The sequence below is a fragment of the Pseudophryne corroboree genome, chromosome 11, assembly GCF_028390025.1.
Source record: "Pseudophryne corroboree isolate aPseCor3 chromosome 11, aPseCor3.hap2, whole genome shotgun sequence".
Classification (NCBI taxonomy): Eukaryota; Metazoa; Chordata; class Amphibia; order Anura; family Myobatrachidae; genus Pseudophryne; species Pseudophryne corroboree.
The window spans coordinates 360,665,075-360,683,807 of NC_086454.1; the positions used below are offsets into that span (position 1 = coordinate 360,665,075).

The window sequence follows — 18,733 nt, forward strand, 5'->3', positions numbered from 1 at the left end:
TGGGAGATTTACTCACCTACTCATTGTGAGATAAGAATTATGTGTGTACTGGTATCTTTGAATATTTGATGAAATAAACTGTTTAGCTGTCATAATTAAAACGTCTCCTATTTTGAATACAAATTAGCTGATGATATAGAAATACACAATACTCCAATAGAGGTAGCTCACACAAATGCAAAATAAAATGAAGTGCATTGGTTTGTGAGAAGCTGTAACTCACTTGAGGCGCGTTTCACCAGGCAAACATGTAAGCTTCATCAGATGCATAATTGGTAAATATTCAAAAACAGGGCAATCCCCTCGTTTCCGTTCTGCCTCAAAGCTCAGGCAAACTGTGGAAAAAATTTTATTTATACATTAAGCAAAAATTAATGAATCCATTTATATGTTTTTCAGGCATAAGATAAGACATGGTGGACCACCTCGCTTACACGGAAATCAACAATCAACGGATAACAGCAGTAGAAGCCTGTTTTGGCGCAGCTGGCCAGCCTCTCACTTATCCGGGAAGAGTTCTCGTGGGTGAAGGGATATTGACCAAAGAATGCCGGAAAAAGCCCAAACCAAGGATCTTCTTTCTCTTCAGTGACATTCTTGTATATGGAACCATTGTGATCAACAAAGTCAAATACAGTTGTCAACACATTATCCCCTTGGATGATGTGACCACTGAGATTCTTCCTGACAGTGGAGACATGATGAACCGGTGGATGCTGAAGACCTCAAAGAAATCCTTTGTGGTTTGTGCCGCCTCTTTCACTGAACGGAAAGAGTGGATCAGTCACATCAAAGAATGCTCTAATCGGATGCTGCAGAAGACCGGTAGACAACCTCCCAGCAAACACGCCGCTCCATGGATACCGGACAAAGCCACCGACATCTGCATGCGATGCACTCAGACTAAGTTTACAACAATAACTCGTAGACACCATTGTCGCAACTGTGGCTTTGTCGTATGTCAGGATTGCTCCAAGAATAGGTTTGTGATTCCATCCTTATCCTCCAAGCCTTTAAGGGTGTGTAACCTGTGCCACAGAAGGCTGATGTCCGATAAAATAGCAGAAAAAGAAGAACTGGAAAGGCAAGCTCTGGAGTTAGAGAGAGAAGTTCCAGTGTATGATCCATCCAGTGAAGACGATAGTGATAATGATGATGACAAGAACAGTGTCTTTCCTTCAAATGAAGATTTCTATTCTTCTTCGTGGTCTGCCTTCCATGCATGATTTGTGTGTGTGTTTGTATGGGTTATTAGGACCAGTGGCAGCTCCAGAAGTGGGGAGCCACACCAACTGCTACCGCAAACACTGCCAAACATCGCCGGTTGGGACTCACTGGCAGTTGGTGTGACTCTGTTTTTGAATTTTGAAAGTTAGGGGCAGTGAATGGGAGGTGGCTAGTACAGTAGTGCAATCAAAAATGGTCCACAGCAGGCATAGGAGGCCATAGTCAAGCAGAGAAGCTGTACATTCCATAGTGCTGCTGCAAGTTTTGTTGGTATTACTGCGTGTATGCAGGGGCATAGAGAGGGAGGCCGGGCCCAAGTAATGCAGGGTGCCATAGCCATGCTTCTTTTAAAAAAAATAGATTAAAAATGATAGCCATTTGCCCCTCAGCCAGGGGCAGATCCATAGGGGGAGGGGGGGGCACGATCAGTCTGATCTCATCACCCCCCACCCCTCCTGCTGGCAGTGGACCATATATGTTAGCTGCAGGGGAGAGAGAGAGGCTGCTGCCAGCTGATACTTGAGAGGCCATAACAGTGATGTTCCTCCCATGGTCTATAGCTGGTGAGCACATTGTGCAGATAAAAGTCCTAGAAAAACTTCCACTACAGTCCTTGATGAAGATGTAGCCACCACCTACCTAGTAGGTGGTGGTCACATCTAGTTCTAGAAAGTAGTACAGACCATTCAAATCAAAGTCCACCTGTGCCTTGAGTCCGACGATAACGTTCAAGAGAAGATGATCTCTCTTGGCGAATGATGTATTTGAAAGACGTGAGATCTTCTAGGAGCACTCGTGCTGGTTCATGGGTTCTCCGGGAACCTTCGTTGCCACAAATGGCCTAGCCTATACTTGGAAAGCATTCCATAGCCCTTCATGACACTAGCCACCTAGACTATTTCCAAAGCGGAGCTGAAATGTGTCTCTACGTGGACCTAATGATAAGTTGTATATTTGTGTAGAACAGTAACAGTATTGCCGATATAGCTCTTCTTAAAGAGAAATTAAATGTAAAATCAAGTTGTCATATAATAAACTAATATCTGTGTAAATAAGTTATCAGATCTTCAGGTAGAGCCGTCATCATGGAGGAGTATTTAAACAAGCGTCTCCGATTTTTTTCTTCCTCTTTCTTGTTTCGACAACTTGTATTTTAGATTTAGTTTTCTTTAAAAAGTGACTCCTTGCCATAGATAATGTGGGCACTCCCAGTATAAGGGAGAACGTTGGTACTCCTGTGTCTAGGAGACATTTCAGTGAACTTTTGTTGTGTATGAAAGTATTATGTTGTGTAAGGTTACGTACAAGTCATTGCCATATACACTTTCTGCCTTTATATGGCATGTACATAGATAGGAGGAGTGGTTATGCAAATTAGTGGGTGTGGCTTCACAGAGTAAATGAGGAAGAAAGCGATAAGGCGGATTTTCTAAGACATTGGACTAGCACAATAATGCACAGACAAAGGGCCTCCTGTAATTCATGTTGTACGCAGTGCCGATGTTCATGCAATGGAGCGATTATCGTCAGACTGCACATGTGCGGCGATCGCAATTACACACACTCCAAGGTGCCATTGCACTCGCGCTCACGGTAAGATTGTTTTTTATCGCAGAGTGATTGACAGGAAGGGACCGTCGTTTCGGGGCGGTAACTGGGAGTGGTGGCAAAAACGCAGCCGTTTTCAAGGCATACATCTGCCTTCATCTGCGATCACGTACTTAGAGAAATATGGCGCCAGAGACGCTACTGCCATAGCCAGTCTGTGTTGCAAGTCCATCAGCCTGAAGATTCGCAGCTGTGTAGGCACGTGCGCAAAAACATGAATTAGGTCCAGAGGTGTGTTCCGTCACCGTGTTCCACCAGTATTATCACCACTAGTGCCTAGAGTTGTTGGAGGGGTCCTGACCTGACTATTGCAGTGTAATGTATTGGAGCCAGCTATGCGGAACACTACAAATGAAGTTTTTGGGGTAATTTGAATATTACTCTCATACTATTACTATTATTGTTATGGTATTGCTATTATTTAATTGCTACATATCTGACTCTATACTGATAATGAAATGAATACACTATATTTTGAGTTTTGTCCACTGTGTAACCTTTGGATAGTGTTTATCTATGGTGTTTACATATTGCAATATTATGGTATATGCTATGCATTTAACACTAAGGTTTTATTGTGCAATAATATTTCCAGCTCGCCACCTTTTCATTATAAATAATGTGATCATTTATATAATAATATGTGTGTGCGTGCATGCATGTGTGTGTGTGTTGGAGAGACAATAATTGGTATACAGGTAATATGACGTGTTGCCGTACTGACAAAGGTTATTTTCAGTAAAGTCGGTCGGTCTCTGGGTATTAAAACAAATTTCCTGTTCTCCCCTAGAAGCTGATTGGCTAAAGAACCATTTATCATATGTAACGCATTTTATCCCTCGTTGATAAATGAGCCCCTTAGTTCCATCTGTCAATAATTAAAAATTAGTGTTCAGTAAATAATAAGAATTTACTTACCGATAATTCTATTTCTCGTAGTCCGTAGTGGATGCTGGGGACTCCGTAAGGACCATGGGGAATAGCGGCTCCGCAGGAGACAGGGCACAAAAGTAAAAGCTTTAGGATCAGGTGGTGTGCACTGGCTCCTCCCCCTATGACCCTCCTCCAAGCCTCAGCCAGGATACTGTGCCCGGACGAGCGTACACAATAAGGAAGGATTTTGAATCCCGGGTAAGACTCATACCAGCCACACCAATCACACTGTACAACCTGTGATCTGAACCCAGTTAACAGCATGATAACAGCGGAGCCTCTGAAAAGATGGCTCACAACAATAATAACCCGATTTTTGTAACAATAACTATGTACAAGTATTGCAGACAATCCGCACTTGGGATGGGCGCCCAGCATCCACTACGGACTACGAGAAATAGAATTATCGGTAAGTAAATTCTTATTTTCTCTGACGTCCTAAGTGGATGCTGGGGACTCCGTAAGGACCATGGGGATTATACCAAAGCTCCCAAACGGGCGGGAGAGTGCGGATGACTCTGCAGCACCGAATGAGAGAACTCCAGGTCCTCCTCAGCCAGGGTATCAAATTTGTAGAATTTTTCAAACGTGTTTGCCCCTGACCAAGTAGCAGCTCGGCAAAGTTGTAAAACCGAGACCCCTCGGGCAGCCGCCCAAGATGAGCCCACCTTCCTTGTGGAATGGGCATTTACATATTTTGGCTGTGGCAGGCCTGCCACAGAATGTGCAAGCTGAATTGTACTACACATCCAACTAGCAATCGTCTGCTTAGAAGCAAGAGCACCCAGTTTGTTGGGTGCATACAGGATAACAGCAAGTCAGTTTTCCTGACTCCAGCCGTCCTGGAAATCTATATTTTCAGGGCCCTGACAACATCTAGCAACTTGGAGTCCTCCAAGTCCCTAGTAGCCGCAGGTACCACAATAAGCTGGTTCAGGTGAAACGCTGACACCACCTTAGGGAGAAACTGGGGACGAGTCCGCAGCTCTGCCCTGTCCGAATGGACAATCAGATATGGGATTTTGAGAGACAAAGCCGCCAATTCTGACACTCGCCTGGCCGAGGCCAGGGCCAACAGCATGGTCACTTTCCATGTGAGATATTTCAAATCCACAGATTTGAGCGGTTTAAACCAATGTGATTTGAGGAATCCCAGAACTACGTTGAGATCCCACAGTGCCACTGGAGGCACAAAAGGGGGTTGTATATGCAGTACTCCCTTGACAAACTTCTGGACTTCAGGAACTGAAGCCAATTCTTTCTGGAAGAAAATAGACAGGGCCGAAATTTGAACCTTAATGGACCCCAATTTGAGGCCCATAGACACTCCTGTTTGTAGGAAATGCTGGAATCGACCGAGTTGAAATTCCTCCGTGGGGGCCTTCCTGGCCTCACACCATGCAACATATTTTCGCCAAAAGCGGTGATAATGTTGTGCGGTCACCTCCTTCCTGGCTCTGACCAGGGTAGGGATGACCTCTTCCGGAATGCCTTTTTCCCTTAGGATCCGGCGTTCAACCGCCATGCCGTCAAACGCAGCCGCGGTAAGTCTTGGAACAGACATGATCCTTGCTGAAGCAAGTCCCTTCTTAGTATCTCTTGAAGTTCCGGGTACCAAGTCCTTCTTGGCCAATCCGGAGCCACGAGTATAGTTCTTACTCCTCTCCGTCTTATAATTCTCAGTACCTTGGGTATGAGAGGCAGAGGAGGGAACACATACACCGACTGGTACACCCACGGTGTTACCAGAGCGTCCCAGCTATTGCCTGAGGGTCTCTTGACCTGGTGCAATACCTGTCCAGTTTTTTGTTCATACGGGACGCCATCATGTCCACCTTTGGTCTTTCCCAACGGTTCACAATCATGTGGAAGACTTCCAGATGAAGTCCCCACTCTCCCGGGTGGAGGTCGTTCCTGCTGAGGAAGTCTGCTTCCCAGTTGTCCACTCCCGGAATGAACACCGCTGACAGTGTTATCACATGATTTTTCGCCCAGCGAAGAATCCTTGCTGCCATTGCCCTCCTGCTTCTTGTGCCGCCCTGTCTGTTTACGTGGGCGACTGCCGTGATGTTGTCCGACTGGATCAGCACCAATTGACTTTGAAGCAGAGGTCTTCCTAGGCTCAGAGCATTGTAAATTGCCCTTAGCTCCGGTATATTTATGTGGAGAGAAGTCTCCAGACTTGACCACACTCCTTGGAAATTTCTTCCCTGTGTGACTGCTCCCCAGCCTCTCAGGCTGGCATCCGTGGTCACCAGAACCCAGTCCTGAATGCCGAATGTGCTGCCCTCTAGTAGATGAGCACTCTGCAGCCACCACAGAAGAGACACCCTTGTCCTTGGAGACAGGATTATCCGCTGATGCATCTGAAGATGCGATCCGGACCATTCGTCCAGCAGATCCCACTGAAAAATTCTTGCGTGAAATCTGCCGAATGGAATCGCTTCGTAAGAAGCCACCATTTTTCCCATGACTCTTGTGCATTGATGCACTGACACTTGGCCTGGTTTTAGGAGGTTTCTGACTAGCTCGGATAACTCCCTGGCTTTCTCCTCCGGGAGAAACACCTTTTTCTGGACTGTGTCCAGAATCATCCCTAGGAACAGCAGACGTGTCGTCGGAATCAGCTGCGATTTTGGAATATTTAGAATCCACCCGTGCTGTCGTAGAACTACTTGAGATAGTGCTACTCCGACCTCCAACTGTTCTCTGGACCTTGCCCTTATCTGGAGATCGTCCAAGTAAGGGATAATTAAGACGCCTTTTCTTTGAAGAAGAATCATCATTTCGGCCATTACCTTGGTAAAGACCCGGGGTGCCGTGGACAATCCAAACGGCAGCGTCTGAAACTGATAGTGACAGTTCTGTACCACGAACCTGAGGTACCCTTGGTGAGAAGGGCAAATTGGGACATGGAGGTAAGCATCCTTGATGTCCAGGGACACCATATAGTCCCCTTCTTCCTGGTTCGCTATCACTGCTCTGAGTGACTCCATCTTGATTTGAACCTTTGTATGTAAGTGTTCAAAGATTTCAGATTTAGAATAGGTCTCACCGAGCCGTCTGGCTTCAGTACCACAAATAGTGTGGAATAATACCCCTTTCCTTGTTGTAGGAGGGGTACTTTGATTATCACCTGCTGGGAATACAGCTTGTGAATTGTTTCCAATACTGCCTCCCTGTCGGAGGGAGACGCTGGTAAAGCAGACTTCAGGAACCTGCGAGGGGGAGACGTCTCGAATTTCCAATCTGTACCCCTGGGATACTACTTGTAGGATCCAGGGGTCCACTTGCGAGTGAGCCCACTGCGCGCTGAAACTCTTGAGACGACCCCCCACCGCACCTGAGTCCGCTTGTACGGCCCCAGCGTCATGCTGAGGACTTGGCAGAAGCGGTGGAGGGCTTCTGTTCCTAGGAAGGGGCTGCCTGCTGCAGTCTTCTTCCCTTTCCTCTACCCCTGGGCAGATATGACTGGCCTTTTGCCCGCTTGCCCTTATGGGGACGAAAGGACTGAGGCTGAAAAGACGGTGTCTTTTTCTGCTGAGATGTGACTTGGGGTAAAAAAGGTGGATTTTCCAGCTGTTGCCGTGGCCACCAGGTCCGATGGACCGACCCCAAATAACTCCTCCCCTTTATACGGCAATACTTCCATGTGCCGTTTGGAATCTGCATCACCTGACCACTGTCGTGTCCATAAACATTTTCTGGCAGATATGGACATCGCACTTACTCTTGATGCCAGAGTGCAAATATCCCTCTGTGCATCTCGCATATATAGAAATGCATTCTTTAAATGCTCTATAGTCAATAAAATACTGTCCCTGTCAAGGGTATCAATATTTTCAGTCAGGGAATCCGACCAAGCCACCCCAGCGCTGCACATCCAGGCTGAGGCGATCGCTGGTCGCAGTATAACACCAGTATGTGTGTATATACTTTTTAGGATATTTTCCAGCCTCCTATCAGCTGGCTCCTTGAGGGCGGCCGTATCTGGAGACGGTAACGCCACTTGTTTTGATAAGCGTGTGAGCGCCTTATCCACCCTAAGGGGTGTTTCCCAACGCGCCCTAACTTCTGGCGGGAAAGGGTATAACGCCAATAATTTTCTATCGGGGGAAACCCACGCATCATCACACACTTTATTTAATTTATCTGATTCAGGAAAAACTACAGGTAGTTTTTTCACACCCCACATAATACCCTTTTTTGTGGTACTTGTAGTATCAGACATATGTAACACCTCCTTCATTGCCCTTAACATGTAACGTGTGGCCCTAATGGAAAATACGTTTGTTTCTTCACCGTCGACACTGGAGTCAGTGTCCGTGTCTGTGTCTGTGTCGACCGACTGAGGTAAATGGGCGTTTTAAAGCCCCTGACGGTGTTTGAGAAGCCTGGACAGGTACTAATTGGTTTGCCGGCCGTCTCATGTCGTCAACCGACCTTGCAGCGTGTTGACATTATCACGTAATTCCCTAAATAAGCCATCCATTCCGGTGTCGACTCCCTAGAGAGTGACATCACCATTACAGGCAATTGCTCCGCCTCCTCACCAACATCGTCCTCATACATGTCGACACACAAGTACCGACACACAGCACACACACAGGGAATGCTCTGATAGAGGACAGGACCCCACTAGCCCTTTGGGGAGACAGAGGGAGAGTTTGCCAGCACACACCAAAACGCTATAATTATACAGGGACAACCTTATATAAGTGTTTTCCCTTATAGCATCTTAATATGTAATAATATCGCCAAATAAGTGCCCCCCCTCTCTGTTTTAACCCTGTTTCTGTAGTGCAGTGCAGGGGAGAGCCTGTGAGCCTTCCTAGCAGCGGAGCTGTGTAGGAAAATGGCGCTGTGTGCTGAGGAGAATAGGCCCCGCCCCCTTTTCGGCGGGCTTCTTCTCCCGTTTTTCTGACAACCTGGCAGGGGTTAAATACATCCATATAGCCCCAGAGGCTATATGTGATGTATTTTTAGCCAGCATAGGTACTTTCATTGCTGCCCAGGGCGCCCCCCCCCCCAGCGCCCTGCACCCTCAGTGACCGTTGGTGTGAAGTGTGCTGAGAGCAATGGCGCACAGCTGCCGTGCTGTGCGCTACCTTAAGAAGACTGGGAAGTCTTCAGCCGCCGATTTCTGGACCTCTTCTCTCTTCAGCATCTGCAAGGGGGTCGGCGGCGCGGCTCCGGTGACCCATCCAGGCTGTACCTGTGATCGTCCCTCTGGAGCTAGTGTCCAGTAGCCTAAGAAGCCAATCCATCCTGCACGCAGGTGAGTTCACTTCTTCTCCCCTAAGTCCCTCGTTGCAGTGAGCCTGTTGCCAGCAGGACTCACTGAAAATAAAAAACCTAACAAAACTTTTACTCTAAGCAGCTCTTTAGGAGAGCCACCTAGATTGCACCCTTCTCGGCCGGGCACAAAAATCTAACTGAGGCTTGGAGGAGGGTCATAGGGGGAGGAGCCACTGCACACCACCTGATCCTGAAGCTTTTACTTTTGTGCCCTGTCTCCTGCGGAGCCGCTATTCCCCATGGTCCTTACGGAGTCCCCAGCATCCACTTAGGACGTCAGAGAAATTTACTAAAAAAAAAATGAGTCAATTACCGAAATTACGTTGTGTCACCTTTATAATATGAAGCCACCTACAGGCTGTGTTCTCCAGTGGAAGTGGATCAGTTGGTAATGCAATGTATGTAGCCAACAGATCTACCTCATAGGCAGCCATTTTGTGATATCACTTCACCAGGAGTGTCTCAGATGAACTACTTCAGTGATGATCTGATCGGCTGCTTCCTCATGAATTTGATTTAGCCCACAAAATGGCTGCCTCCGCCGTGTCTGGGGTATGGGTAAACGTTACCTCATGTGCACCTGTGATTTGTATGACAATAATCTCAGCTACCCGTGCCGTCTCTAGAGAATAATTTTCCACTTTGATAACAGAGGTCCATAAAAATAGATGGCCAAACCCTTATTTGTACTTTCTGAATAATAGTTGACATGTATTGAATGATATAATAAATTATTTTTTATCTACCTTCTAACTTCTTTCGTTTTATCATTTAAAAAAAAAAACAAGAACTTTTGCGTCCTAAAGACTAATAAAAACATGAATAAAAAATCTAGCATTTGGTTAATTCATGCATGAAAGGGTTAAAATGTAAGTATTATGTAGTAATATGAACACCATTGCAACGATTCTGGCGTTGGACCTGCATTTCACTTGCAATTAAAGCTGTAATAAAACGCATTTAAATGCGCATTCACCCATGTATCTTAGCTACGAGTAACAATGACCGCATGGAGGACGGTGAAACGTCTATAGAGGATGTGTGGCTGTAGCTTAATGCTGCAAGTGATTATAAGCCAGATTCGCACAGGTACCGGAGAGAAGTCTGACGCAGCTGATTCACGTGATTCACCGCGGTATAAATGTCACTTTCTTTCACAGAATTGTACCTCACATTTAGTTATTCTTTAGAAATTAAGGGATCTATTCATGAAGCAGTGATAAGAGTGGAGAAGTGAGCTTGTGGAGAAGTTGCCCATGGCAACCAATCAACTGCTCCGTACAACTGTACAGTATGCAAATTATAAATGTTACTTCAGTGCCGATTGGTTGCCATGGGCAATTCTCCACTGGCTCACTTCTACACTCTTATCACTGCCTCATGAACAGACCCCTTAGCTCTGTGGGGGTGATTCAAACCTGTTCGCTAGGGTGCGTTTTTTGCATCCCTGCAATCAGGTAGTTGCCGCCTACAGGGGGAGGATATGGTGTGTGTGCAGGGGTGCGATCGCATTTGTAGCAGAACTGTACAAATATCAGTTTGTGCAGTTTCTGCTCAGCACAGGACTTACTCAGCCGCTGCGATGATCTGGGCCGGAGCTGACGTCAGAAACCCTTCCTCCAATCGCCTGGTCCCTCCTGGGTTTTCCCAGACACTCCTCTAAAACGGTCAGTTGCCACCCACAAATGCCCTTTTCCTGTCAGTCACCTTGCGATCACCCAAACGATCGCTTTTTCGTGCAATCGCTTTTTTCGCACCATCCTTTCGCTAGGCACCGATGTCCGGTGCACTTGTCCGACGCGCCTGCGCATTGCGGTGCATACGCATGTGCAGTACAGACCTGACCGCCTGCTATGCAAAAACGCAGCTTAGTGATCAGGTCTGAATTACCCCCTATGTACGAAGCCCTGGAGAGAGATAAAGTGGAGAGAGATAAGGTACCAACCAATCAGCTCCTAGCTGTCATTTTTCAAGCACAGCCTGTGACATGGCAGCTAGGAGCTGAAGGTGCGGTTACGGTACAGCGGCCACCTTTTAGGAGCTGGGAAAGGTTATTTTTATTTTTTACTAATTAAAGCTTTTTTCTATATGTAATATAATTGATGTGAGTATTTATGTTTGAAATAAACCAATAATAATAATTATAATAATAATTCATTGTTCATATTACGCACATTTATTACCACATGCAGGAGGGACATAAACAAAATCTTCATTAATCTGAATTCCAGGGGCTCGTGTCCATTGTTCCTCTAAGCATCTTATATATCCTCATTTTAAGCTGCTTATTTGGGGAAATAAGTCTTATTTTGAATTTGCGCACTTTGCGAGTCTCCACAATGTGCTCGGTGTTCAATTGTTTACACTTTACAGGCATGCTGGGACTTTTAGTTCTACTGCAGCTGGGATGTCACAAGTGGTTAAAGAGACCCCCCACGCCACCCCACTCCCACCCCATAAAAAGGCCCAAAAACAGGCAACCTTAGCTGAATAACCTCTAAGCTGTGCGGATAGGGTGTTTCTCCCTGACCTAAACCGGTTTATATCAGCTTAGCGTATCTCTTGCACAGAAAGAGCCACCACCGCTCCACCGCCTCCGTTTAAAATTCTGCCACAGACATTGCTTTGAGAAATGTGATTGATGGCCATATGTATTAAGCTGCGAGACGTATCATACGGCTCTGTAAGTATCACATTTTAGTGATTATTGTACCTTGTATTTTCCCCAGCGTAGATTGAAATGCATATCTATCTGAGCGTAGCACTACCACACCTCATCCGTGCCGTTGTAGCACGTTCTAGCCACCAAACCAGTTATTCCTATTTTTCTTTATACGTTGACTTTCCACACTATTTACTGTACAATCACCTGTATACGATAAATGTGCCCAGAGCAAGGAACTGGAAGAATCACCTGTATCCCCGCCAACAGCTTCAGCTGTGATTCCGCTGCTTATCAAGTCTTCCCCACACCTGTTAGATTGCAAGCTCATGGGGCCAGGCCTATCTTTGGTCTCAGTTATGTGTCATGGTATGTAATTTGCTTGCATCGTGAGCTCGGCGGTAAAATTGTGTTTTTATTTTCCGCACATTTTTTCTGCATATTTAGGAAACCATTGGGGCTAATAGTATAGGGATGTACACTGGCCACGCCCACGCAGAACAGGCCACACCCACACAGCTCCTCTGCTTCTCTGAAAGGATCCTCTGCAGCATCAGGCCCATGTGGCTGCCCTTGTGGTAAATGTGACCAGTTACGGCCAGACAGCCGCTGCGCAGTCGGTGATGTGCAGGAAAAATACTGTAAGGCTACCAGAAATACAAGATTTACCTGTTGAGTTAGTGAGGAAGTATACACATACACATTGTTTATATAACATGAACTCTCCACATATGAACACACAGGTTAGCGTCTCACCACAGGGAATTCTAAGGGAGGCGTCACCGGCAGCTTCTACCCAGAAATGCAGCTCTGCAAAATTCCGGAGGCTGACAGGAAAAAATGCAACAGCACGAAATAGACGTCATCCCACTATCCAGGCAGTTTTACAGTAGCTGCAGCAATACAGCACGTATACAATGATGCCCCCTCCCCATTGCAGGACTACTGGTCTGTTATACCTAACTAGGAACAGCTATGACCACTGGGCCCTCTGCAGAGCAAATCACATCCACTGGTCTCCACTGGTCTCCGTTTAATAAGAATCCTTATCCCTTTAGCACTTGCTAAGATGCAATGCGATGCAAAGGTGGCTGTCACCCATGTGCATTTATTAGCGCCAACACAGCAGAGGGTGCAGAGGAGGAAAAGGAAACGCCAGAGTTATGTAAAATAGCGGCAAATACAGATGATTTACCTTTCTTCCTGTTGTAATTCTACTTCTCTCTGGAGTAAGGGGCCTATCAATAAATAACACAGTCTCCATATGGTTGTCTTGATATTCTACTAATAACCTGGCAATGTCACTGTTGCTATCTGTGTCCATGAGAGCTATAGGGCCATATTTACAGACAAACAATTACAATATGGATGTGGCAGTAAAATATAGCCCTGTATTAATGTGTGTAGGTAGGGTAGCTGTGAAGGTGTACTAGTATGAGTAATATAGGTGGAAGTAGGGTGTGTAGGTATGTAGGTGTGAGGGTGTAGTAATGTGGGTAGTATAAGTAGGAGTATGGTAGGTGTGAGGGTGTATTAGTGTAAGTAGTATAGGTGGGAGTAGGGTAGGTGTGAGGGTGTAATAGTGTGGGTAGTATAGGTGGGAGTAGGGTAGGTGTGAGGCTGTAATAGTGTGGGTAGTATAAGTAAGAGTAGGGTAGGTGTGAGGGTGTATTAGTGTAAGTAATATAGGTGGGAGTAGGGTAGGTGTGAGGGTGTATTAGTGTGGGTAGTATAGGTGGGAGTAGGGTAGGTGTGAGTGTGCATTAGTGTGGGTAGTATAGGCGGGAGTAGGGTAGGTGTGAGGGTGTATTAGTGTGAGTAGTATAAGTGTAAGTAGGGTATGTGTGAGGGGGTATTAGTGTGAGTAGTATAGGTGGGAGTAGGGTAGGTGGGAGGATGTGTTAGTGTGGGAAGTATAGGTGGGCGTAGGTAGGTGTGAGTAGTACAGGTGGGAGTAGGGTAGGTGTGAGGGTGTATTAGTGTGGGTAGTATAGATGGGTGTAGGGTAGGTGTGAGGGTGTATTAGTGTGAGTATAGGTGGGAGTAGGGTAGGTGTGAGGGTGTATTAGTGTGGGTAGTATAGACGGGTGTAGGGTAGGTGTGAGGGTGTATTAGTGTGAGTATAGGTGGGAGTAGGGTAGGTGTGAGGGTGTATTAGTGTGGGTAGTATAGACGGGTGTAGGCTAGGTGTGAGGGTGTATTAGTGTGAGTAGTATAGGTCAGAGTAGGGTAGGTGTGAGGGGGTATCAGTGTGTGTAATATAGATGGCAGTAGGGTAGGTGTGGAGGGGTATAAGTGTGGGCAGTATAGATGGGAGTATGGTAGGTGTGAGGGGTTATCAGTGTGGGTAATGTAGATGGGAGTAGGGTAGGTGTGAGGAGTAATCAGTGTAGGTAATATAGATGGGAGAAGGCAGGTGTGAGGGGTTATCAGTGTGGGTAATATAGATGGGAGTAGGTAGGTATGTGTGGGTATCAGTGTGTGTAATACAGACAGTAGCGGATCTTGCCACGGGCAAGCCGGACTTTTGCCTGGGGCGCCACCTTCCGGAGAGCGCCGCACCATGGCAAGATCCGCTACTGTGCCCCGCGCTGTGTCCGCCGCTGCTCCCCCGCTGTGAAGGGAACTAGACGCTACCCGTCTAGATTCCCTTCATGGAGAGGACCTTTGCTGTGCGTGATGACGTCATCGCGCACCGCACAGCATTGTGGGACTGACACAGACGCTAGGGGTCATAATTGACCTCTAGTGTCTATCTATGCTGTGCTATGGGAGAGACGTCATGACGTCTCTCCTATAGATCCGAGGAGAGGAGCGGCGCCGGCGGAGGTCTGCAGCGGTCGGGAATCAGGAGCGGGGATAGTATTACTTTTTTTGTGTAAGCGGCGCTACTCCTACAGGGGGCACGAATGGGAGCACAACTCTACAGGGGGTGTAACTGACCATGCCCCCTGTAAGAAGCCACGCCCTTATTTTCCGTCCGGGGCGCCAAAAGGGGTAGAACCGGCACTGAATATAGATGGCAGTCGGGTAGGTGTGAGGGGGTATCAATGTGGGTAATATAGATGGCAGTAGGTAGGTGTGTGTGGGTATCAGTGTGAGTAATATAGAAGGGTGTAGGGTAGGTGTGAGGGGGTATCAGTTTGGGTAATATAGAATGCTGCAGGGTAGGTGTGAGGGGGTATCAGTGTGGGTAATATGGAAGGGTGTAGGGTAGGAGTGAGGGGGTATCGGTGTGGGTAATAAAGAAGGGTGTAGGGTAGGTGTGAGGGGATATCGGTGTTGGTAATATAGAAGGGTGTAGGGTAGGTGTGAGGGGGTATTAGTGTGGGTAATATAGAAGGGTGTAGGGTCGGTGTGAGGTGATACCAGTGTGAGTAATATAGAAGGGTGTAGGGTAGGTGTGAGGGGGTGTCGGTGTGGGTAATATAGAAGGGTGTAGGGTATGTGAGGGAGTATCAGTGTGGGTAATATAGAAGGGGGTAGGGTAGGTGTGAGAAGGTATCAGTGTGGGTAATATAGAAGAGTAGGTGTGAGGGGATATCGGTGTGGGTAATATAGAAGGGTGTGGGGTAGGTGTGAGGGGTATCAGTGTGGGTAATATTGAAGGGTGTAGGGTAGGTGTGAGGGGTATGTGTGAGTGCATTAGTGTGGTTAATATAGAAGGGTGTAGGGTAGCTGTGAGAGGGTTTCAGTGTAGGTAATATAGAAGGGTGAAGGGTGGGTGTGAGGGGATATCAGTGTCGGTAATATGGAAGGGTAGGTGTGAGGGCATCAGTGTGGTTAATATAGAAGGGTGTAGGGTAGGTGTGAGGGTGTATCAGTGTGGGTAATATAGAAGGGTGTAGGGTAGGTGTGAGGGGGTATCAGTGTGGTTAATATAGAAGGGTGTAGGGTAGCTGTGAGAGGGTTTCAGTGTGGGTAATAAAAACGGGAGTAGGATAGGTGTGAGGGGGTATTAGTATAGGTAATATAGAAGGGTGTAAGGTAGGTGTGAGGGGGTATCAGTGTGAGTAATATAGAAGGGTGTAAGGTAGGTGTGAGGGGGTATCAGTGTGGGCAGTATAGATGGGAGTAGAGTAGGTGTGAGCGGGTATTAGTGTGGGTAATATAGAAGGTTGTATGGTAGGTGTGAGGGGGTATCAGTGTGGGTAATATAGAAGGTTGTATGGTAGGTGTGAGGGGGTATCAGTGTGGGTAATATAGAAGGGTGTAGGGTAGGTATGAGGGGGTATCAGTGTGGGCAGTATAAATGGGAGTATAGTAGTTGTGAAGGGGTATCATTGTGGGTAATATAGACGGGAATAGGGTAGGTGTGAGGGTGTATTAGTGTGGGTAGTATAGGTGGGAGTAGGGTAGGTGTGAGGGGGTATCAGTGTGTGTAATATTGATAGGACTAGGGTAGGTGTGAGGGGGTATTAGTGTGGGCAATATAGATGGGAGTAGGGTAGGTGTAAGGGGTTTCAGTGTGGGTAATATAGAAGGGTGTAGGGTAGGTGTGAGGGGGTATCAGTGTGGGTAATATAGATGGGAGTATGTAGGTGTGAGGGGTATCAGTGTGTGTAATAGAGATAGGAGTAGGGTAGGTGTGAGGGTGTATTAGTGGGTGTAGTATAGGTGGGAGTAGGGTAGGTGTGAGGGTGTATTAGTGTGGGTTGTATAGGTGGGAGTAGGGTAGGTGTGAGGGGGTATCAGTGTGGGTAAAATAGATGGGAGTAGGGTAGGTGTGGGGGGTTATCAGTGTGGGTAATATAAAAGCATGTAGGGTAGGTGTGAGGGGATATCAATGTGGGTAATACAGAAGGGTGTAGGGTAGGTGTGAGGGGGTATCAGTGTGGGTAATATAGAAGGGTGTAGGGTATGTGAGGGAGTATCAGTGTGGGTAATATAGAAGGGGGTAGGGTAGGTGTGAGAAGGTATCAGTGTGGGTAATATAGAAGAGTAGGTGTGAGGGGATATCGGTGTGGGTAATATAGAAGGGTGTGGGGTAGGTGTGAGGGGTATCAGTGTGGGTAATATTGAAGGGTGTAGGGTAGGTGTGAGGGGTATGTGTGAGTGCATTAGTGTGGTTAATATAGAAGGGTGTAGGGTAGCTGTGAGAGGGTTTCAGTGTAGGTAATATAGAAGGGTGAAGGGTGGGTGTGAGGGGATATCAGTGTCGGTAATATGGAAGGGTAGGTGTGAGGGCATCAGTGTGGTTAATATAGAAGGGTGTAGGGTAGGTGTGAGGGTGTATCAGTGTGGGTAATATAGAAGGGTGTAGGGTAGGTGTGAGGGGGTATCAGTGTGGTTAATATAGAAGGGTGTAGGGTAGCTGTGAGAGGGTTTCAGTGTGGGTAATAAAAACGGGAGTAGGATAGGTGTGAGGGGGTATTAGTATAGGTAATATAGAAGGGTGTAAGGTAGGTGTGAGGGGGTATCAGTGTGAGTAATATAGAAGGGTGTAAGGTAGGTGTGAGGGGGTATCAGTGTGGGCAGTATAGATGGGAGTAGAGTAGGTGTGAGCGGGTATTAGTGTGGGTAATATAGAAGGTTGTATGGTAGGTGTGAGGGGGTATCAGTGTGGGTAATATAGAAGGTTGTATGGTAGGTGTGAGGGGGTATCAGTGTGGGTAATATAGAAGGGTGTAGGGTAGGTATGAGGGGGTATCAGTGTGGGCAGTATAAATGGGAGTATAGTAGTTGTGAAGGGGTATCAGTGTGGGTAATATAGACGGGAATAGGGTAGGTGTGAGGGTGTATTAGTGTGGGTAGTATAGGTGGGAGTAGGGTAGGTGTGAGGGGGTATCAGTGTGTGTAATATTGATAGGACTAGGGTAGGTGTGAGGGGGTATTAGTGTGGGCAATATAGATGGGAGTAGGGTAGGTGTAAGGGGTTTCAGTGTGGGTAATATAGAAGGGTGTAGGGTAGGTGTGAGGGGGTATCAGTGTGGGTAATATAGATGGGAGTATGTAGGTGTGAGGGGTATCAGTGTGTGTAATAGAGATAGGAGTAGGGTAGGTGTGAGGGTGTATTAGTGGGTGTAGTATAGGTGGGAGTAGGGTAGGTGTGAGGGTGTATTAGTGTGGGTTGTATAGGTGGGAGTAGGGTAGGTGTGAGGGGGTATCAGTGTGGGTAAAATAGATGGGAGTAGGGTAGGTGTGGGGGGTTATCAGTGTGGGTAATATAAAAGCATGTAGGGTAGGTGTGAGGGGATATCAATGTGGGTAATACAGAAGGGTGTAGGGTAGGTGTGAGGGGGTATCAGTGTGGGTAATATAGAAGGGTGTAGGGTAGGTGTGAGGGGGTATCATTGTGAGTAATATAGAAGTGTGTGAGGTAGGTGTGAGGGGCTATCAGTGTGGGTAATATAGAAGGGTGTAGGGTAGGTGTGAGGGGGTATCAGTGTGGGTAATATAGAAGGGTGTGGGGTAGGTGTGAGGGGGTATCATTGTGAGTAAAATAGAAGGATGTGTGGTAGGTGTGAGGGGTATCAGTGTGGTTAATATAGAAGGGTGTGTGGTAGGTGTGATGGGGTATCCGTGTTGGTAATACAGAAGGGTGTAGGGCAGGTGTGAGGGGGTATCAGTGTGAGTAATATAGAAGGGTGTGTGGTAGGTGTGATGGGGCATCAGTGTGGGTAATACAGAAGGGTGTAGGGCAGGTGTGAGGGGGTATCAGTGTGAGTAATATAGAAGTGTGTAGGGTAGTTTTGAGGGGGTATCAGTGTGGTTAATTAAGAAGGGTGTGAGGTAGGTGTAAGGGGGTATAAGTGTGGGTAATATAGAAGGGTGTGGGGTAGGTGTGAGGGGGTATCATTGTGAGTAACAAAGAAGGGTGTGGGTTAGGTGTGAGGGGGTATCAGTGTGGTAAAGTGTGGTTAATATAGAAGGGCGTAGGGTAGGTGTGAGGGAGTATCAGTGTAGGTAATATAGAAGGGTGTAGGGTAGGTGTGAGGGGGTATCAGTGTGGGTAATATAGAAGGGGGTAGTAGGTGTGAGGGGGTATCAGTGTGGGTAATATAG

At 46.9% G+C, this 18,733-nt stretch overlaps 1 protein-coding gene across 1 annotated transcript in view; it reads left to right on the plus strand.

The window, feature by feature from the left end:
* The window catches only part of PLEKHF1 (pleckstrin homology and FYVE domain containing 1), a 43,123-nt gene extending 39,030 nt beyond the window's left edge, over positions 1-4,093 (plus strand). The window contains exon 2 of the mRNA XM_063946032.1: positions 400-4,093. Within this exon, the coding sequence (XP_063802102.1) occupies positions 414-1,226 (813 nt within the window). The 5' untranslated portion in view covers positions 400-413 and the 3' untranslated portion in view covers positions 1,227-4,093. The remainder of the gene's footprint in view (positions 1-399) is intronic.
* The last annotated feature ends 14,640 nt before the right edge of the window (positions 4,094-18,733 follow it).